The sequence below is a fragment of the Acanthochromis polyacanthus genome, chromosome 11 (genome assembly GCF_021347895.1).
Source record: "Acanthochromis polyacanthus isolate Apoly-LR-REF ecotype Palm Island chromosome 11, KAUST_Apoly_ChrSc, whole genome shotgun sequence".
NCBI classification, from domain to species: Eukaryota; Metazoa; Chordata; class Actinopteri; family Pomacentridae; genus Acanthochromis; species Acanthochromis polyacanthus.
In genome coordinates, this window is record NC_067123.1 from 24,190,689 (window position 1) to 24,213,479 (window position 22,791).

A 22,791-nucleotide genomic window follows, 5' to 3' on the forward strand; every position below is an offset into this window, starting at 1 on the left:
TAACCGGTATTGATACCGATATATGTGGGCTATTTCACTAATTTTAGGTAACATCACATATCTTCAGTCATGTTGGATGCATTCTCAAATGCAACAAAGCTTTTTCCAAACGTAAACATCGTCTGTGCAAAATACAGAAAACTACTTCAACTTAAGTTATGGAAAAAAATACATCTATCTATCTATCTATCTATCTATCTATCTATCTATCTATCTATCTATCTATCTATCTATCTATCTATCTATCTATCATCATTTGCGCACCAGTAAATGCTGGCAAAATCAAGGCATAATTTTATCGGACCAAATTTAAACTGTTAATCAAGGTAAAGTGCGTTATAAAATATTTAGCCATCTATGAGTAGACCTCCTTCGAACAAATTGATGATTGTTTGTTAGCCAGAAACTGTTCATTTTGATGTAGCAAATGAGAAACCCGAGAAGAAACAGCCATGAATAAAATGAACAATAGATATGATATCCTCTTTTACGCAGTCCTTTGGGTATTTCCGGAGTACAGTATGATCCAGAGCTTTCTTGTTCAAACAGCAGATGGCAGCAGAGAGCCTCCATTGAACAAAAGACATCATGTGTTGGAAATTGGTGGCTGGTTGTGTTGGAGGCTGTTTAATAATTGGGTTTTGTTGGATCAGCATGGTGAATGGCAGCGTGTACAGGAGGTGCTGAAGGCTTGCTGTAAGGTTGCATCTCCTGCAGGTTCACTGAGGGATCAGGGCTGTTGTGTGATGAGATTTTGTAACGACGCTGAGGCCCTGCCCTGTAAGTAACTGATACGTCACACCTTACGCGCTGCCAGCTGCCATTAATGTGTGTGTGTTTCTCCAGATTTACCACCCTGTGGAGAACAACAGGATCGTCTGCAGCAGCACTGGCGCTCCCCGGGATGCGCACTTTTTCATTCATTCTGAATTGTGGATTAAACTTTGAGCACTTTTGCATGTACTTTTCTGTGCATTTAGCTCATTCATTCACTTTACTAGCGCCTATATTATGCAGGGAATCTTTAGACAGAAAACTTTGATGCACCTTTAGGCGCACGTCTGGAGTCTTGACTCGGGTCCACCTGAGTGCAGCCTCCTTTGGAGACGGAGAGGCTGACTCCAGAGAGGTGGGAGCGCGTCGGGGGGAAGATGCTCTCAGCGCGTTTTCTTCAGGTCCCCTCAGGTCTGTGAGGTGTTGTCAGCTTGGACCCTGCGTGGACTGACCGCAACAACAGCAGCACATGAGAGCTGATTTATCTTGTTTAACTCCTTAATACCACAGCGCATCCTCCCACAGCCTCTGCTGGGTATTTACAGCAGCCTCCTTCTCCCCGGCTGAGCTCTGGTTTGGCCTACATTCCCTCCAAAAGGATATGGATTTCGATCAGATCCTCTCTGCCATCGGCGGCTATGGCAAATACCAGAAAATTCTGTACATCTGGATTTGTTTACCTCAGATCTTCCTCGCCTTCCACATGATGGTGAGCATCTTCACCGGGGCCACTCCGCCCCATCAGTGCCGGGAGAACTCCAGCTCAGCAGCAGAGAATCGGTCCCTCAGCTCAGCTACACTCACCCTGAACTTCAGCCTCACCAACTCCTCCTGCTTCTCCTCGGATGTTCAGCTGCACGGCAACCGTACTGAGCGCGTCCCCTGCGGCCACGGATGGGTCTACAGCGGGGAGATTTTCCAGAGCACCACTGTCACAGAGGTACAAAGATAATGTGCGAGAACAGAGTTGAAAAGCAACTTTTATCATCAGCAATTTGAACTGAAAACAAACTGTCAAGTCAGAGAGCATTTCTTATTTTATACTTAACATGACTAATAAAATAGATATGGTTCAAAATTCTACCACCTTACAGTAACTGCATTATTTCTAAGTTGAACAATACAGTATTCTGATCTTATCTGAGATTACATGCTATCAATTTGAAGACAAAAGTAATGCTATTTAGTAACTGCAGAATAAATTCACATGTACAAATCGAGTTAGATGGAGTGCAAATAGAAAGAGTTTCTCAGCATAAATTCCTCGGGGTAACAACAGATGAAAAGATTAACTGGAAATCGCATATTAAACATGTACACAATAAAGTGTCGAAAAGTATCTCAGTGTTATACAAAACAAAACAGGTGCTGGATCAGAAGTCACTCCACATTCTTTACCGTTCACTAGTCTTACCATACTCTGCTGTGTAGAGGTTTGGGGCAATAACTACAAGAGTTCGTTACATTCATTATTCATTCTCGATAATTCACAAGGTCAGGTATCTGGAGCACACCAACTCATTTTTCTTACAGTCAAAATTATTCAAAATCACTGATTTGGTGGGATATCACACTGCACAAATAATGTACAAGGCCCAAAACAAAATACTACCAGGAAATATTCTAAAATTTTTAGTGGTCGAGAAGGGAGATATGATTTAAGAGGAAAATGCAACTTCAAAACGTGTAGTGAACGAACCACCAGGGAAAGCTTTTGTGTTTCAGTTTGTGGAGTCAGACTGTGGAACAGTATGAACGTGGAGTTGAAGCAATGTACAAGTATAAACCAGTTTAAAATACAGTATAAGAACATGATCTTTGCACGATACAAGGAGGAAGAGGGGGCTTGACTTATGCCAGGTGTTTACAGGAGTTATGGTTTATGTTGTTAATTACTTAATTGGTAACTAAGGATGAATTACTGATTGGTTTCTAGTTCTGTTCTCTGTAGTATGAGGGTATGTGCATGTATGTATGTATATGCAGTATATGTATGTATGGGTATGTACATATATATGTGTGTATGAATGCGTATATGTACATAGGTGTATGTATGTGAGTATATGTGTGTATGTATGAATATATATAAACGTGTGTGTATGTGTATTTATATAAAAATGGATATGTGTGTGTATATATATTTATAGAGACAAATATAAAAAGATAATATCATATTACTTTATCTTACATGTATAAATTGAATGTTATATAATTAAATTTTCAGAAGCTGGAAATTATCAATCAATAGTTTATGGAAAAGGGGTGGGATTAAATCAGTGTCTGCTCACTTCTTCTCACTCCTCTTCGAATATGTAAATTCTTCTTCTTTATGAAATTGTTTTGTATGCATGTGTATGGATATGTATGTATATGAGTCTTGGGTATGTATGTCTGTATGTATGTATAGATATGTTTGCAGGTATGCGTATGCATATACAGTATATATATGGATATTTAATATCCATTCTTTGCTCACCTGATACTTGTGTTTACATATTCGAAATAAATATCTCAAATCAAGTCAAATCAAAACAATTTTAATGTATAGTATTAAAAGCACAGAGCACAAATTTCACTACTCTTAATCTTGCTTTTTTAAATTTAATTAAAGTATGATTTTAATTTCCACTTGTATTTTTAGTGACAGATGTAATCCTCCTTGTTCTTGCTGTTCTATTGGATTCAACTCATGTGACATTCTTCATCAGGCCATAGTTCAAACCGTTTTCTTCTTTAGAAATTCCTTGGAAATGTTTGATGTGGGCTTTAGATAATTATCTTGCTGTAATATTCCTCCACTGCCAAGTCTCTGCAGACTGGAAGCCATCTTGCTAGCAAGCATAATTTTCCATAACCACAGGTATTATAGTGCCACCTGTAAATGTCAACTCCCCACTACCTTCTGCATCATGCAGCCCCATATCTTTACGTTTCCACCTTTGTGCTTCACTGTCAGGACTATGCAATCACAGTAGCAGTCCTGATCAGGGTCGTCCCAAAAACACTAGACCCCATCAGATCCAAACCAATATATCTTGGTCTCATCTGACCAAAGAATGCACTCCCAATGTTTATCAGACTTCTTTAGCAAAGTTTAATCTGGCAGTTTTGTACCAAAAAGCAAGCAGGGTTGTTTCTTTGCTTGGTCAGTGTCTATAGACGGTGACATCATGCAACATCCTACTGAACTGTCACAGAAACTCCACTTGATTTCTAACCTTTTGTAAGTCTGCAAAACATGCTCATCAGATCTTGTCTGTTCAACTAGTGCGCTGTCTGCTTACATCTCGTTCTGTACCTCCTGATTCTGCTGCAACTATGTTTCCACTGATTCTTTGTTGGCCGCTGATCAGTTTGCAAAACAGTCATATCTAAATGTGTGACTGTTTATATTCCTCTGGCCATATTTTCCATGTGGTGATGCGGACCTGCAGATAGACACAGCTCACATGTCCAGAACTATGAAAATTCTGCTGTTTGCAAATCGTAAAATAAAATAAATAATCATGTTCACACACTTAGCCTAATTGGAAATCACAGGCGTACTCAAGCTTGTTTCAGTGATCACAGTATTTCTATCTTGTGTGTCAGTATTTACAGATTATATTCACTTTAGTTGCATTGTGTTCCTACTTTGAGGCCTGTATTTACAGTATAATCTTTGTGAAGAACTGTCCATCCTCAGTAACTCTGTGTTCCTTGCTGTCTGATTGTGGTGCAGATCAATCTTATCAAACGCAGATTAAAGAGTAGCGTTTGCATGTACCAAGAACAATATCTATGGAAAACACAGTATTATGTCCTTGATAATATACTGTAGAGTTGCATTATCTCCTGTTCCCAAACAAGGTTCAAGTTAATCGTGTTATCAAGGACCAATGGCCACACAGGGACCTTGGTGGTTTACTGGAGTTTCTTTGGGATTTTTAAACTTTGTCCAGTTGTCTGTTTTCCCCAGCTGCTGATCCCACCTTGGTACCAAACACTGAAGCATCAACATCACAAGGAGCAGCATACAAGCACTAATTAGTTCTATTAAAAAATGTGTCATACAGTAACAGTACAGATATCTTCTGCTTTTCCTGTCCACCAGTGGGACCTGGTGTGTGACAGAGCTGGACTGAACAGTCTTGGATCGTCCATCTACATGTTTGGCCTGTTGGTGGGATCTGTGGTGTTTGGAGCCATGGCTGACAGGTAGGTTCTGCAGCTCTCTTTCTGCTTGCATCGCTGAACCAACAATGACTTCATACAGATACAACACAGAACCAGTTCCTCAACATCAAAGTTTAGCTGCAAGGGTGAACACAGCTGGAGTGCTTGGCATGTGGTAGCTGTGTGTAAGTAGGGCAGTTGGAACAGCATGCTGATGCAGTTCAAGGGCAAAAGATACACACTGTGATTTGTCTGAAACTGTTTTTTTAATTGGACCAACCTTTCCCATAGGTGATGTTTGTACCTCAGGGAGCATTTGAAAAATATCTAGGTCATAAAAAATTTCTGTGCTTCTTTAGTGGAGGTGCTGGATAAGACTTGGAGATCGCAGTAAATGTTTATGGGACTCAACAACTCTCCTATACTTCTGAAATTCCTCAAGGGGCCAGCTTCATCTCAGCTCAACAGGAGTTGAGAACATTTCCCAGTTCTTGTCAGGGATCATTTTTCCTCACAAATAACTTATTTTATGTTGGATTTGGTTAAAAAGTTGTGTGGAACATCCAAGAAACACGAAGGATAGTTTCTAACTAAATAATTATTGCTCAGTGTTTTAGAGTAATCAGTAAAATTTATATCTTCACCAGGTTTTGCGTTATTGCAACCAAATATGCAATCTGTGTAATATTAAAAAAAAAAAAGTATTGTATCGGGAAGTTATATGGTCATGCATGAAAAAAATGACTCCCAAAGGCCTTGTTAAATATAGCTTCAGTACGTAAAACCCCAGTTTTGTGTGTGTGTATAGATAAATATGCTAGCATGTTCCACATGTGTGGATAAAATATTTATCGTAGTTCACTTCGGGAGCTTAGTACACATTATTAGTTTACAATTTCAAACTTTTCTCAATAAATTTCCAACCTCCCCAGCATGAGACATGAGAAACTAGACTAGCCTTTAGAGATCACAGTCCTCCACCAGTGCTGATGCCCTACTGATCTGCCTAATTTTAAGTGATTAAGATCCCTGTCAGAATTGAATGGGTTCTTCACAAGTATTTTCTTCTCCTGATGAAACTGGAGCTGTTTGAGAGGCCACTTGAAGCTGGTTATAAAAGCAAGTCACTCCCTGTGCACCCCTATGTTAAAATCAACTTTACAGTGAAAATGAGCATTTTTACAGCCTGGCACAAAAAAAACTCTTTAGGTCTTTATAGCTAATTTCCACATTCATGATTACTATACATTTGGTAAATTTTCTCATAACTCATTCGTGTAGGTGCTACAAATTACACATAATTAGAGGTGTGACTGTTTTGAGTGATTGATGGCGCTTGTCATAGGACAATTCACTGCCACGGAGATGTTTACATGACGCACGTCTGCTCCTCACTTGATCCACTTCTTTACTCATTTTTGGATTAGTGGGGAGTTAGGAGGAATTCTTAATTGCCAAGACGACAATAGTTGGAATTCTCACCCTGATCTTCAAAACCAGTCTCAAAAACGTGCATACACTGTGTAGTTTTCTTTGACTGTGCTCCAGCTCTCCACCAAGTTTCATAGGGACTGGGTCAGGTGGTTTTTGCATATTCATGCTGACAGACAAACAAATGAGAGCAAAGCTTTGGAGTTTCTAGATTGTTTATATTGTCCTCTTGTGGAGTCTATGGTGGCCCTTAGAACGGTACAGTAAATAGTTTTGAATTTTGCACACTGATTGTCAACAGTCAGAGTGATTCACATCTGTGCCTGATGCACTTCAGCTCCATCAAGGAGCTGGTATTGGAGGTGTATTTATACAGATAACCTTTGAACCATATGACTAATTATCAAAAACAAGTCACAATTGGATTCCTTGAATCAAGGTGAGAGATGCAGTGATGGACTTTGAGTGTATACATGTATCATTATTTTAGTATTTACTACTTTTTTCATTTGTTTTTCATGACTATAACATGATATCAGGTTACCATGGCAACTTTGCCTCGTTGAGAAGTTTGGTCGTCTCATTGTTCGAAAATGGGTCATAGCATACCACTAAGAAGATAACAGAGTGGAAAAAGAATTTGTTTCATTATGAGAATGCTCTGATAAGACTGAGGAAAGACAACTGGACCATCACAAAAAACGTATTTCCTTGTACACCGTTGACAGTTTCTTGTTCAGGTCATACCAGACAGTACGCTTGTTGTACAATGTGAGTATGTTCCTCACTTGAAATATTATAGTCTATAAGTAAACTGACAATGACAATAAAATCATAAAAAACAATTCCAGTTATTTAATATGCAGTCCAAATATCTTACAAAGTCAGCAAGATCTGTGAAAGTCAGCTTTTTATGCAGGATCAGACAATGTCTCTATATGGTAGGTGTAATATGGAGACTACACAAAATCAGAATTAGTTTACAAAAAGCGAAAACCATCAGGATGATAATTTTTGAAAAATAAAAGATTCTTTGTGCAGGTAAAAAAAAAAAACAATGAAAACATTCAGCATTTTTTTGTTTAGAATAACATATGTTGCAAATTATCTTTGGGGTTTCTTGAATGCTCTATACAAATTTTAACCTAATTCAGTGAATTGTTGAAGTTTACAATACAGTCACAAAGCCCAGACGATGAAATTTAGCCCCATGAGTCAAGCTTCATGGTGTGAAATTCAAAGATGTCTCAAATATATGTTCACATAAGTGGTAGTTTCCACCTTTACATTCTAGCATGCCTATTTCTCAAGCCACAGTGGCTTGAAATTATTGGGCTTCAAATTATTCAAATTATTCACATGATCACTGAGATACAGGTGAGAATAGATGTACATTAAAAATGGCTGAAGAAACAATTAACTGGTTCAGTGAACATGTATATAGTGCCTGTGAAAAAATATTAACACTCCCTTTGAGTTGTACCTTTTTATTGTTTTCAATTGATTAATCAATGGCCAATTTAGTTTGGCTTTTGGACAAGAATTTACAATAAGAAAAGCACTGGCTGCTCAGTCGTTATTTCCAACAGATAAGTCCCGATAAGTCTGCAGTTGATTTGTAGTAGGATCGCAGTCATGTGATCGTCAGCAAACAGCTTTTTTTTTTGTCTGCAAGTCCGCTCAAAAATGACACCAACCAACCATGGCGTCATTGCTTAAGCTTCATGTGCAATTTTTTTCTTCTTTGTCAGCAAACAGCTGACATAGCATTCACTTGTTGTCACGGTTACAGTGATGTAATGCTGCTATCTCACAATGATACAGAAATCTTTAACAAATCTGTGGATCCAGACTATAAGCCGCATCACTGCCAAAACCCAATGAGGTCCTCGTGTCATTTCTGACCTTCCCTGAACATTTCATCCAGATTCGTTATTCCATTTTTGAGTAATGTTGTGCACAGACAGAACAAATCATATCGTAGAATAGATTCAGAATATTTATTGTCATTGTCACAGAACAACAAAATTGCGTTCGGAGCATCCATGCAGAACGACAAACGTACGGCGACTGTCGGTCTGTCGCATTCCTTGGCGGAGTAATAAAAGACTCTTTTCATGTCAAAGTGAAAACAGATTAATGTCAGTCAATCAAAAAATATGAAGTTAAAAATCTGTGTTTGCAAAAGTTTTCATCCCCTTTAAGATGCTAATCCTAAAGAAAACACAGATATGATCAGAAAGAGTGACATCAGTGTTCAAACTCAGCAGATCCAAGCAATAAATAACGAAAGAAGCGGCATATTGGGTGGAAGAAGTAGAGGTAGAGCAGGGGCTCTTTGCTTCCCTTTTAACTGTATATAACAAAAAGGTAGAGGAAGTATTTGGAAGATTCATGAGCTGATTTAGGCTGTGATGGTTTATCTTTGTGGTACAGAGGCTGCTGTATCAGGGTACATTTACTTACCAGATGTGATCAGCTACATACTTTAACTCCACATCCACCCTGGAATGATGGGTATGACCCCAGAACACAATAAAGTGTACTGGATCCGTTTCTGAATACCGGTTCATTAGCTGAGCCATGTTCATTCTGCACCTGTTTATCCATCTATTGACTGCTAATCGTTCCTGATTGCAATGCTTCTCACAACCAGAATTACAGGTTAAACCATCTCGACCATTTCTTTCCTCTTTGTTCCACGTTAGACTTTTGTGTCTTCATCTGTATGGTGACACTCTTCATAATACTCTCATGTTCAAGCTTGTCAGTCTTCATTTCCACTTCTATCTCATTGAGTTGCATTAATAATTCATGCTTGTTTTCCCATAGAGAGCAAACTCATGTCCATCTCTTCTCTCTCTGTGCAAGGTACGGCCGGCGTTTCGTCCTGCTGCTGTCCATCGCTCTCCAGACCGTGTTCGGAGTCGCTGTAGCTTTTGCACCAAACTTCCCAGTCTATGTGATTCTTCGCTTTGTAGTTGGCACCACAATATCTGGAGTCATCATCAATGCTTTTGTGCTTGGTACTAACACACACACACGAACATAAACATGACGAGGCATGATATGAGATCACCGCAGGGACAAAAATACATACATTCACTGTGCGAATGTCTCAGTAGTTAGATAAAGTTAAAATCAGACCAAGAATGTAATTTCAAACATGTTGCAGTCGGGTGTGAACATTACTTCCTTTTCAGTGTAAGTTGGAGGGTTGCCTTGACGTGTTTTTTTTCTTCCAGCTTTTAGATTTGTAATTCACTTTTAAAAACCCAAACTAAAAATCAGAAGAAATAGTTTGGCATTATGCAAAATACACTCAATTCCTACCTTGTAGAGAGTTAGATGAGGAGATCGATACCACTCATGTCCATCCATGCTAAATATAAAGCTGCAGCCAGTAGTTAGATAAGTATTGTTTCCTGGTTTCTCAGGAAGTCATTGCACCTCGCTATGGGGATGGCTAGTAACTACGTCATCGTGTCCAAAAACGTCACTTCCGTGTCCTACAAAACCAACGATATAATGGTGCTGTGTTGTGTCCTGTGTTGCAACAATAGAAATGATGTAAATAAAACGATATCTTTCAACCACTTTCCTCTGGACGAAAAGGAGAAGAGAAGATGGCTGACACTGATAAGGTAAGTTGGATTTCTAATCTTAGAAAATACATTTAGCGCCGGGAGCTAACGTGCGCTAGCTAGTATTAGCCGCTTGAATCATGTTATCTTTTTGTGTTATGAGGAGTGTTTGGGCCACATTACAAAAGAAACTAAAAGTGGTCGAGATTAAAGTCTCTGATAATAAGTTTATACTTTTAATTTATAAGAATAAAGTCTGCCGAGGGAGACTTTTGTCCCAGTTTTGGGGACTTGGACTTGCTTGACCAATCTGCCCAAAATACTCGACTTGACTAGGATATGGGTCTATGTGACTTGGATTTAATTGAGTCCAATACTTGGACTGACTTGCTAAAAATGTTTGACTAAGATTGTTTTAACTGTTATGGATTCATGATTAGTGTAAAGAGATGCGTAGTTATTTACATATGCAAATTAGCCATGTGCTCCCGGCAGAAGTTAGCGCTAGAGTGTGCTGCTGGGAATCTTTAGAGTATACTTTTCAAATCTAACATAACAACTCTAACAAAGCCAAGTAAACGACATTTAACCTCACACAGATGATAAAGCTAGCTTTATTTCTGACATCCTGTGTTTGTTAGCTTACACTACTTAGCTCACCTCAACACTGTACGTTTTCCTTTTCATTGACGCCTGCACTTTCCCTTTAAAACCACCTGCCAGCACACTAACTCTTACAACTCTGTTTGAGTTGTAAGAGTTAAGACCTCGCTTTACCGACTTCGGAAAATCCGCAAAATAAGATGTCACAGTGAAAAAGGTGACCGGTTCTTTCGCTACTGCCATTGTGTTTTCATTCGGTACGCCGCGGCTTGGACACGGAAGTGGTCCATGACGTCACACTAGCCATCCCCATTAGAATAGTTACACACATAACCACTGCCTAGTGTACAACCATATTTTTCACTTCATTTTGGTACAGATTAAACAAATAAGATATAACATGTATATTACTGAGTTTTAGAGGTACTGCTGAGTGTTTTGCATTACCTAGAGTGCTAGGCTAGCTGTTTCCCTCTGTTTCTAGTCTTTGTGCTAAGCTAAGCTAACTGGCTGCTGTGGAAGTTTTGTATTTTACACAAATGAGAGCAGTATCAATCCTTTAATATAAGTCTTGGCAAAAAAAAGTGAAACTGCTTTGACCATGGTGTTATATCTAAAACAGGTTAGAGGAATGCACTTTGCACTGGACAGCAAGGAAACATAGCCTAGCCGCGCTAGACAACCCACGGCAACGAATTTAATTCTCTGCCAGGGTGGGTCTAGTTACCCTCCATAAGGCTCGAGGCTGGATTCTCCTAAAACTGGCCAGACCAATCACCATGAAGTGCAGAGTCAGAAGGCGGGCGTAACTAAGTGATGACAGAGGCGTGACGATTCTGACAGAAACAACCAGCGCACAATAAACAGTTGTCTTTCAACTCGGCTTTGGCCACAGCCCTTAAAGATTTGAAGCTAAAATTCAACTTGAAAGATAAACAAAGGACGGCACTTAAGTGTTTCATTGAGAAGAAAGACGTATTTGGACTTATGCCGACGGGATATGGCAAATCCTTAATATACCAGTTGGCTCCGCGGCTCTGCTGGTTGGGAAGCTAATGGGACTTAGCCACAATCCGCCGGTGCTCTCGGAACTACGTCAGCCTATTCGTTGCGTTGATTGGTTGTATACCTACCCAATTGCTGCAGAGGGATTTGATAGACAACCTTTTAGCCCGCCTCCCTCCCTGTCGAGCTTCCCTAGACCCTTGTGCCGTCAGAAACATGGGGATAGCGTGGCTAGGCTAAAGGAAACACTCAGTGAAAATAAAATATATGTTGGCTTTATGAAAGGACGATATTCATAACATATGGGAACAGATGTTAGTAGCAGGCACAGTTGCTTTCATCTCATTTTCCCATATTCATCGGACCTGCAAGTGCGTTATTTTAATGCTGCTTTTGCAAAACCCTTGTTGCTCTTTCCTCAGCCTAAAAGCCCCGAACCAGCACCTCAGTTAAACCCAAGACCCCTGATTCCTTTCCTTTCCTCTCCTCTCCTCTCCTCTCCTCTCCTCTCCTCCAGGTACTGAGTGGACATGCACTAAGAAGCGAATGCTGGCTGGTGTCATCACAGACTTTGCCTTCGGTATTGGTTACATGCTGCTGGCAGGCGTGGCATATCTGATACGAGACTGGAGAAAACTGCAGCTCGCGATATCAGCTCCGGGCTTCCTACTTGTCTTCTATATATGGTGGGAAATTCAACTGACATGTGAACATTAGATCCACTGTTTGTTCATACATGAATGCCCTCTTTGTGATGCTCATTTCCTCTTCTTGCCTCATCTCTACCACCCACATGCCTCTGTCCACTCTATCTTTTACATGTATCTTCTTCTGACGCCGTGTGCTCTCTCTACCTCCTATCAGGGTGGTCCCTCAGTCTGCCAGATGGTTGCTGACCAAAGACAGGAGAGAAGAGGCCATCGCACTCCTCCGTAAAGCAGCACTTGTTAATGGCCGGGTCTTACCTCCTGCTATTCAGGTGGGCCTCTCTGTATTTTACAGCTATGCTATGGGAAAATGGAAAACATTTTTTAAGGAATAGAGATGGAGTTCCTCCATATTTTAAAGTCAACAAATCCAGCCCATCAATCCAATCTTTAGATATATCGCTTTATCTTTTGTCTTGAGAGGATCTTGGGCAGCTGAGTCGATCCCAGCTAACACTGGAGAAGAAGCGGTATAAACACAGGACATGCTACCAGTGCATCACAGGGCTAACACACAGAGACCTCTCTTCTCATCTCTCAGTTTGTACATCCTCATTCCTCTCCTCACGTCTTCCTCCCTCCTACCGGAGATGCAAGCAGAGGAGGCAAGAAAGCAACTGGTATTTACCATAATGAGACATCCTTGCTTTGGAGCTAAATATGAAATGTAGCACAGCTGCATCATCTACGTATTGTTGTGTTACACCATGCTGGTGTATTTTCATATCTCTGTCAGATGAACAGAACACTATTCATGACAGCTTACAGTATACAGTATGTAATAATTCAATTTACGATGTGGAATAATGTGACCAGAATGTTTGGATGTCATACATTCATACATGCTGTGAAATACTAAAAAGGCATGACACACAAAAGAGTACCATGAAAATGATGAATATACGCTCATTTTTCAGTCCTGTTCATGCCATAGTTTGTATATTTTATCTACGTGTTATGCCTCTTTTATACATTAAATGTGCCAAAAAGAGGATTCACCTGTGCTTATCCCTCCTCTAACAAGCTTCCTCTCTCCTCAAGATGCATTTTAGGAAATAATAATAAAAATTTCTATAGCAATTTTCATACAAGAAAATGTAGCACAAAGTGCTTTACATTGAAAGATAAAAACACGCCATCCAAACTCACAATCAGTAGTGACATTTAAAAAAAAACAAATAAAATTGAACAAACTAAAAACAGTGACATAAATAAAATGAAATAAAAATACCTACAATAGATTAAATTAAAAAATTATGTAAAAGCCAGACTAAAAAGGTGGCCTTAAGTTTGCTTTTAAAAGTATTCATATTATGCCTCACCCTCAGATCTTCAGGCAGGCTATTCCATAATCGAGGGGCATAGTAATAAAAAGATGCTTCACCGTATGTTTTGGTTCTGACTTGGGTACTGTTAAAAGTAAACTTCCAGAAGTCCTGAGGGCTTTACTGGGTTTATACGGTAAAAGCAAGTTATATACACACGTGGACAAAATTGTTGTGGTACCCCTCAGTTAAAGAAGGAAAAACCCACAATTCTCACTGAAATCACTTGAAACTCACAAAAGTAACAATAAATAAAAATTTATTGAAAATTAAATAATCAAAAACAGCCATTACTTTTGAATAGTTGATTAACATAATTATTTAAAAAAAACAAACTAATGAAACAGGCCTGGACAAAAATGATGGTACCTCTATAAAAGATTGAAAACTATTTGACCAGAGTGACATGATTAACTCAGGTGTGTCATTTAATTGACATCACAGGTGTTTCCAAACTCATAATCAGTCAGTCTGCCTATTTAAAGGGAGACCCTGCTGTTTGGTGAAAAGGTGTGTACCACACTGAACATGGACAACAGAAAGCAAAGGAGAGAATTATCCCAGGACATTCGAAAAAAAAATTATAGACAAACATCTTAAAGGTAAAGGCTATAAGACCATCTCTAAACAGCTTGAAGTTCCTGTGACAACAGTGGCTCATATTATTCAGAAGTTCAAGACCCACGGGACAGTAGCCAACCTCCCTGGACGTGGCCGCAAGAGGAAAATTGATGACAAATTGAAGAGACGGATCGTTGGAATTGTATCCAAAGAGCCCAGAGCAACCTCCAAAGAAATTAAAGGTGAACTCCAAGGCCAAGGTACATCAGTGTCAGATCGCACCATTTGTCGTTGTTTGAGCCAAAGTGGACTTCATGGGAGACGACCAAGGAGGACACCACTGCTGAAAAAAACTCATAAAAAAGCCAGACTGGAATTTGCAAAAATGCATGTTGACAAGCCACAAAGCTTCTGGGAGAATGTCCTTTGGACAGATGAGACCAAACTGGAGCTTTTTGGTAAGGCACATCAACTCTATGTTCATAGACTCAAAAACCAAGCATACGAAGAAAAGAACACTGTCCCTATGGTGAAACATGGAGGAGGCTCAGTAATGTTTTGGGGCTGCTTTGCTGCATCTGGCACAGGGTGTCTTGAAAGTGTGCAAGGTACGATGAAATCTGAAGACTATCAAGGCATTCTGGAGAGAAATGTGCTGCCTCGTGTCAGAAAGCTTGGTCTCAGTCGCAGGTCATGGGTCTTCCAACAGGACAACGATCCAAAACACACAGCCAAAAACACCCAAGAATGGCTGAGAGAAAAGCTTTGGACTATTCTAAAGTGGCCTTCTATGAGCCCAGATCTGAATCCCATTGAACATATGTGGAAGGAGCTGAAACATGCCATTTGGAGAAGACACCCATCAAACCTGAGACAACTGGAGCTGTTTGCTCATGAGGAGTGGGCCAAAATACCTGTTGACAGCTGCAGAACGCTCATTGACAAATACAGAAATCGTTTAATTGCAGTGATTGCCTCAAAAGGTTGTGCAACAAAATATTAAGTTATGGGTACCATCATTTTTGTCCAGCCCTATTTCATTAGTTTGTTTTTTAAAATAATTATGTTAATCAACAATTCAAAAGTGATGGCTGATTTTGATTATTTAATTTTCAATAAATTTTTATTAATTGTTACTTTTGTGAGTTTCAAGTGATTTCAGTGAGAATTGTGGATTTTTCCTTCTTTAACTGAGGGGTACCAACAATTTTGTCCACGTGTGTAAATACTGAGGAGCAACACCATTAAGAGCTTTATAAACCAGTAAAATAATTTTAAAATCAATTCTAAAAGGAACAGGGAGCCAGTGCAGAGGTTTTAAAAATCAGTGTAGTGTGAGCTCTCTTTCTGGTCTTTGTCAGCATTCGAGCAGCTGAGTGTTGGAGTAATTGTAGTTGGAAAATATTCTTCTTCGGGAGACCAGAAAGAAGAGCATTGCAGTAATCAGTCCTGCAGGTAATAAAAGCATGAATGAGTGTCTCTGCAGTGGCCTGAGAGAGACACTGGTGCACTCTGGCAATGTTTTTTAAAATGTTAAAATGCCTTTCTTGTGATGTTTTTTTTTATAAGAGCCTCAAAATTCAGTTCTGTGTCAAATATTACACCAAGAATTTTGAATTTGTGGCATGGGCTAAAAGAAAAGGCTTGCAGTTTCCTGGTCAGTTTCTCTTTCTGCTCCCCTGTACCAATAATTAGAACCTGAGTTTTGTCCTGGTTGAGTTGAAGAAAGTTATCTGCCATCCAGGATTTAATGTCTGAAATACAGTTAAAAAAAAAGGAACTGAGACATCTTTGGAGGGTGATGTGCCAAGATGTATTTCAGGCCCCAGGCAGGAAGATGGAGGCGGTGAGGAGGCTCAAAATGGAGAAATGACATGAGCTACACACATCCGGTTACCAAACCCAGAACCTTTCTGCTGTGAAGTAACAGTTCTAACCTCTGCAGCAACATGCCGTCCATCACCAAGAATATTTTAGTCTACCTCTCACTTTCCAGCTAAGCCTCTGTGTCTGTGATACTCTGCTTCATACCTGTTTTCATACTGAAGATAGAGAAGGTAGCTGAGAAAATCCATCCATCATCTATACACCGCTTAATCCTTATCAGGGTCTCAGGGGGGTGTAGTCTATCCCAGCTGACTTAAGGTGAAGGTAGGGGACATCCTGGACAGGTCACCAGTTTATCACAGGGCTACATATAGAGACAAACAATCAGACTCACATTCACACCTACAGACAATTTAGAATCACCAATTAACCTCAGCATGTTTTTGGACGGTGGGAGGACGCCGGAAAAGAAAACCCACGCATGTAAACTGAGAAAATGTGTGCCACTTTTATATCTACATGATATGACATTACACTCAGAGGCCTGAGCATAGCTTAGTTTAGAATAAGTGTCCTGTCCAGTATTCTTATTCAGACTACTTCTGACACGCAAATGTAGCTTCAAAGTGAATGTAGTTTTTACCGAATACACCTCAACCAGGAGTAACTAGTAGTAGTTATTTGGGATAATTTTCTTGCCGATTAATATGCACTGATGTTTGTGGCAGAATAGTGAACAACATTAACCCTCCTGCTGTCCTCATTTACGGGCACCAAAAGATATTGTTTCCTTGTCTGAAAAAAAAAAATCCAAAAATTCAGCTAAAAAAATTCCTAAAATTTCTGAAAACTTGCAAAACCTTCAGGAAGAATTATTTCTTAAAATTTTTGTTTAAAAAAAAAATCCCCCAAATTTAGCAAGACAATTCTTGTAAATATTTTCAAAAAATGAGTAAACATCTTCCCAAAAAATTCCTAAAAATATCTAAAGTGATTACATATCAGTAAAACTTCTATTTTCTTGAACAACATTCACAAAAAAATCAACCAAAGTCCAGCGAAATTTGTTTTGTGTTTGTTTTTTGTGAAGGTTCTTAAGAAATATTATCAACATTTCTTTTTTCCCACCAAAAAATGTTCAAAGACTTCCCAAAAATGTTGAAAATCTGGACATCAAAATCTTCACTGTGAAAATATATATATAATAATAAAATATTTTTTCCCACATTTTCAAACTAAAACGGGTCAATTTGACTCACAGGAAAACATGAGAGTTAAAGACATGCAATAGTCAAGTTGTATGTAATAAAGGAACTGTGTGACTCTTTTTTTTGCAAACTGCTTTAGAACAACAATGATGATTTATGGAATAAAAGATAGTCTTTGACAATACACCAAATATCTAGTCAGTTCATTTTCTGTGTTGGTCTTTAATGAGATCTGCTTACAGTTTGAAAGATATGAACTTCCACGAGGTTTCTGATTTACTTGTGTATCCATATTTGCATCAGGTTGAGAAGTGTCAGATTTTAGTTGGAAGGAAGCAAAATCACTCGGCAGTGGATCTTGTACGGACGCCTCAAATGAGAAAGAGATCGTTTATCTTGTTCTACATCTGGTGAGTCATTGCTGTCATGTTGACATTTGAGACTAATCAAATTCTCCATCCGTTTTACTGCAACCTTTCTCCCTTCTGTTTGTTACCCCAGGTTTGTGAATGTCCTGGTGTATTATGGCTTCGCACTGGGTGTGTCCAGGTTGGGGACGAACCTCTACCTGACTCAGTTTGTGTTCGGTTTGGTTGAGATCCCGGCTCGTTCTCTGGTCCTCGTCTTCCTTCCTTGGAGCCGTCGATTCTCCCAGAGTGGCTTCTTAACTGTTGGAGGGATCGGCTGTTTCCTCATGCTCGCTGTCCCTGCAGGTACAACGATCACTGCGTATTTGTTCTGAGAGAAATGTCAACTCATGTCAGCTTTTCATCTTCAAAGACCTGACACTCCCATGTATTGCACCACTTGGATAATTTATGTCCTGTCTTTAGATCATCCCAATGTCCTGACAGGTCTTGCCATGGTGGGGAAGTTTGGAATATCCGCATCCTTTGCTGTCGTTTACGTATACACTGCTGAGATATTCCCCACTGTGCTCAGGTAAGACTTGTGAGTTTTAATTTATTATTCTTTCTTTTCAAATACACTTTTCTGCAACTTTGTTTCCTCGGTGTACCGACAGGCAAACAGGAATCGGCGCATCCAGCATGTTTGCAAGGATGGGCGGTATGTTAGCACCCATTGCCAACATGCTGTTCAACCATTACCCTGCTGCACCCCTCATCATCTTCGGCACTTGCTCACTTGTAGGAGCCCTCTTGGCCCTGGCACTGCCCGAAACTGCCAACATCCCTCTTCCCGACACAGTGGAGGACATAGAGAAGTGGGACATCAGGTACTAAGATATGGTCTCCGTCTTTAGCAGAAAATACAAAAGCTGAAGTAGGAAAACAATCAAGCCGAAAAGGATTTCTTGGCCTCTATTCGCACTCAGTTTAGGCATAATCTGAGTCTCTCTCAGGCTCTTTGTTTCATCATCTATTTATACAGTGTTAAAATAGCTGTCACTTGGTGTTTTGTCTCCAGCAGGTCACCTCCATCCAAGGATAACCCTGACATGCATGAAGATGTTAACCAGCCAGCAAGCAGCACGGAGAAGCAGGAGCTACAACATCCAGCTAGTCAGACCTAACAGTGTGTTAAAGGTTGCACTTGTTCCACTATTCAAATATTTTACTGCCGCAACTCTGATACTCAATACAACATCTTCTATGCAATCACATGTCAGGATCTGGTTGTAAACTCTATGCATAAAAGCCAAACATGATCTTCCCTGAAATGTTTATGCAGTTGTTTCAAATTTTGAGAAGTGGTTTGATATATTTTATATACGTGGGGACGTTGATTAAGTAGTTCCCATTAGGGCTTTGCAGACACACAGATTGTATATTTCTATACGCCATCGGCCACAACATTAAAATCACCTGTTTAATGTAGTATATGTCCACCTTTTGCTGCCAAAACAGCTGTGACCCAACAAGGAATGGACTCAGACCCTAGAAGGTGTCCTGTGGTATCACCCACTAAGATGTTAGCAGCAAATCTTTCAAGTCCTGATGCTATAATGTAAGGTTGCCATGATCTGACTTGCTTGTCCAGCACATCCTATAGATGCTAGATCAGAATTAAGGTCTGAGGAATTTGGAGGCCAAGTCAAAACCTTGAACCGCTTGTTTGATCAAACCCTTACTGAACGGTGTGTTGCAGGGAGCATTATCTTGCATAAACAGAGCATCTCCATCAGGGAATACTGTTGACATGAAGAGGTGTACATAGTCTGCAACAGCTTTTATGTAAGGGACAAAGAAACATCCACAATGCAGGACCAAAGCTTTCCCAGCAGATCATTGCCTAGATCATCACACTGCCTCTGCCAGCTCGCCTTCTTTCAATATCTTCACCAAAACACACATCCAGTCATCCACAGGCTTTCAGCAGTGGATAGGGGTCAACATGGGCACTCCAACAGATTTGTGGTTACACTGCCCCATGCCATAGTAGGTCTTCTGTGGGATCAGACAACATAAGCCAGGCTTTGCTCCCCCCATACATCTATGAACCTTGGGGGCCCATGAGACAGGAATTGTTGGGAGGAGGGAGAGGGAGCGATATGCAGTAAATGCATTCCTTGGGTTGGAATTGAACCATGGTAACCCGTTCAACCAGGTGAGCACAAAGATGGCACAAATTAAAAGGTAATAAATCACTGCATACCAGGAACACCCCACAAAACCTGCTCTTTGGAGATGCTCTGTCATCTAAACTCAACAAAAATATAAACGCAACACTTTTGTTTTTGCTCCCATTTTTTATGAGATTAACTCAAAGATCTAAAAACTTTTTCCTCATACACAATAATCATCATTTCTCTCAAATATTGTTCACAAATCTGTCTAAATCTGTGATAGTGAGCACTTCTCCTTTGCTGAGATAATCCATCCCACCTCACAGGTGTGCCATATCAAGATGCTGATTAGACACCATGATTAGTGCACAGGTGTGCCTCAGACTGCCCACAATAAAAGGCCACTCTGAAAGGCGCAGTTTTATCACACAACAAATTCTCTGAAACGTCTTTGGAGATGGCTTATGGTAGAGAAACGAACATTCAATACACGAGCAACAGCTCTGGTTGACATTCCTGCTGTCAGCATGCCAATTGCACGCTCCCTCAAATCTTGCCACATCTGTTGCATTGTGCTGTGATAAAACTGCAGCTTTCAGAGTGGTCTTTTATTGTGGGCAGTCTAAGGCACACCTGTGCACTAATCATGGTGTCTAATCAGCATCTTGATATGGCACACCTGTGAGGTGGGATGGATTATCTCAGCAAAGGAGAAGTGCTCACTATCACAGATTTAGACAGATTTGTGAACAATATTTCAGAGAAATGGTGATTATTGTGTATGTGGAAAAAGTTTTTAGATCTTTGAGTTCATCTCATAAAAAATGGGAGCAAAAACAAAAGTGTTCCGTTTATATTTTTGTTGAGTGCACTTATAATTTAGCTCTTGTGCAAGTCACTCAAATCCTCACACTGCCTGCTTTTCAACTTCAAGAACTGACTCTTCATGTGCTACCAAGTATATCCCAGTCCTTGACATATGCCACTGTGACAAGATACTCCAAGTTAATTATCATCGGTTTTAATGTTTTGGCTTGTTGGTGTATATTTATATATCTTGGGTCCAAACTTTCTTAATCTGTACTGATTTTAAGAATAAAGCTGGATAAAAAGCTGAACAGATTGCCACTGTCTCTGTAATGCAGTACTCACAGTCCTGTCGAGCAGCTATTTTTGGGGATGTTTCGGGACTTAAAGATTTATTACATTTTGTGCATTTCAAAAAAAAAAAAAACTTATGAATTATTTTTGTATGAAAGTGTCTGAACTGTCTCTGGGATATGTTTGTTGTATCTTAATGCTGAACTGCAAATCAATGCCTCATCTTTTATTGTATGTTCTCAAGCCAAGAAACTATTCGAGTGAGATTGCATGTACTAGCTAACTTTATTATGCCTAATGCCGCCTTTTGTTAGTTTGTTTAGTTTTGGATGGAAATATGGGATGTGACTGTGATCAGCATGTAAAGAGAAACTTGATTTCAGCCGTTTTTAGGAGTTTATTCTTCTTTTGTTATACAGAAGCATGCTCAAATTGCCTGTGGCTATGGTGACTTGACTCTGGAAAAATGTAGTACATTTTACAAGTGTTTAAGGGCCGGTCTTGTGTATATGAATTAGTGCTGCACTGTGGAAAGTACAGGCATGGACCAGAAGCACAGGTCATGTAATAAGCTACAAGAAAGTTGTACTGTTTCTCAGGCACAAGAATTTGGATTTTTTACAAAGGCTATTATTCCATTAGCAAAGAAATTTGGGGCAAATATGCTCTGAATGCATTAAAAGGAAATGTGAAGGTTTAACCAGTAACCTCTTATTCCAGTGCATGGATTTCAGGAAGCATGCCTTTCTGCTGGCTGCAGCATGTGGTTATATCAGATGAATCACAGATGTCACTGAAGCCCGCAACGGAAAACATTTCAGATTTTATTGCAATGATTCTTTGTTCAGTGCATGTGAAAAAAACCTAATTCTTAAAAAATAAAAAAACAAATGGAAATGTTTCATAAAATGTGCTTTGTCTAAATAAAATCAAGTCAGCGTGTTTACAGGTCTCCAGCAATAAAATTGTTTTTAAAAAGTGGATTTGTTGTGTATGTGAGCTGTGCAGCTTCACAGTTCAGTCAAACACTGTTCAACAGCAACATGTAAAACATCATTATCAGGCGGTTCAGTCTGATGCAATCACTGTATTGTGATTAATAAAACATTAAGTGTCACTCGGTCTCAGGCACTCAGTTTAAATCATTTTAAAAATCCCTAAATGGCGAATTCTTTCAGAGCAGTTGCTCAAGATTGTGGCAATAAAAAATGAAAAAGTGGCATTACCAGGAACTAACCAGCATTAACATCCAGCAATATACAGAGGGGACACGAACACCATCTATTACAGCGTCACGTATGTAGCATCAGTGGTGACACCACAGTTGTTATCCTTCATAGACATGAGGATGTAGCCGTCATTGCCCCAGTAGGTGGACCAAGAGTTCTTTACCAGCCAGTATGGCTCCCCACTCAAGCTACCGTATCCCACTGCAAGCACAGCATGGTCCAAATCATCTGGGGTATTACCTAAAAAGCAGAGTGAAACGTGTTCAGCTGTAGACAGAGAAATACTGCTGTAAAAAGAATGAGTGCCACTGAGGTGGGAACCTACCACAAGCAGGTTCATAGTAGACGCCATGGCTGTAGAAAACAAATGAGCGATGCGAAGCGTCAATGCTGACAGCCACCGGCCCGTTTTTGAAGAGAGCTAGCTTAAGGGCCTCTGCATCACCTGATGTGACATTGGTGTAGCTCTCGATACGTGCGGTGAGCTCGGATGAGTTCACGTGGCAAAATCCATTCTGTTCAGAAAGGGAAAACAGGTAAGAGTTCAGAGACGGTGGCCAAGTTTATGTACATACTGAGGACATGTAGGAAAAAAAACCTCAACCAGTCACAGTTGTAACTATAGTCCTGTAGTTTCGACACAAAAGACAAAACAGTGACTGAACACAAGCGCCAGACAGAGCTTTAAAACTGGACCAAACAGACGCAAACCTCTGATACACAGAAAGCAAATCCATTCTTTATACTTCTAAGA

General features: G+C 39.8%; 2 protein-coding genes across 5 annotated transcripts in view; one reads left to right on the forward strand and one right to left on the reverse strand.

The window, feature by feature from the left end:
* si:dkey-166k12.1 (solute carrier family 22 member 13) lies at window positions 1-21,789 on the forward strand. 4 transcript variants are annotated; one of them, XM_051955603.1, is made up of 11 exons: window positions 1-1,714; window positions 4,868-4,971; window positions 9,232-9,386; window positions 12,070-12,238; window positions 12,417-12,531; window positions 17,484-17,590; window positions 17,682-17,893; window positions 18,014-18,122; window positions 18,205-18,248; window positions 18,333-18,417; window positions 18,612-21,789. In XM_051955603.1, the coding sequence occupies exons 1-11, from the start codon at window positions 1,376-1,378 to the stop codon at window positions 18,712-18,714; spliced, it is 1,542 nt and encodes a 513-aa protein (XP_051811563.1). In that variant the 5' UTR covers window positions 1-1,375; the 3' UTR covers window positions 18,715-21,789. The 4 variants fall into 4 exon arrangements, with proteins under 4 accessions (XP_051811563.1, XP_022053482.1, XP_022053481.1 ...); XM_022197790.2 differs by having other exon boundaries at window positions 4-1,714; window positions 18,609-21,789; XM_022197789.2 differs by having other exon boundaries at window positions 4-1,714; window positions 18,205-18,417.
* LOC110953671 (digestive cysteine proteinase 2-like) overlaps window positions 21,186-22,791 on the reverse strand; it is a 10,566-nt gene continuing 8,960 nt past the window's right edge. Inside the window, exons 10-11 of the mRNA XM_022197791.2 lie at window positions 22,363-22,552; window positions 21,186-22,277 (exon numbers count right to left, since the gene is read on the reverse strand). Coding sequence (XP_022053483.1) covers window positions 22,093-22,277; window positions 22,363-22,552 — 375 coding nt within the window. The 3' untranslated portion in view covers window positions 21,186-22,092. The remainder of the gene's footprint in view (window positions 22,278-22,362; window positions 22,553-22,791) is intronic.

What these genes read in the sequence shown, in the direction of transcription:
- si:dkey-166k12.1 (XM_022197788.2), top strand. Translation starts at nt 1,376, where the DNA reads ATGGATTTCGATCAGATCCTCTCTGCCATCGGCGGCTATGGCAAATAC. An exon ending in AGAGCACCACTGTCACAGAG is followed by an intron (nt 1,715 to 4,867) that starts GTACAAAGATAA and finishes CCTGTCCACCAG; the next exon opens with TGGGACCTGGTGTGTGACAG. An exon ending in TTTATCTTGTTCTACATCTG is followed by an intron (nt 17,591 to 17,681) that starts GTGAGTCATTGC and finishes TTGTTACCCCAG; the next exon opens with GTTTGTGAATGTCCTGGTGT.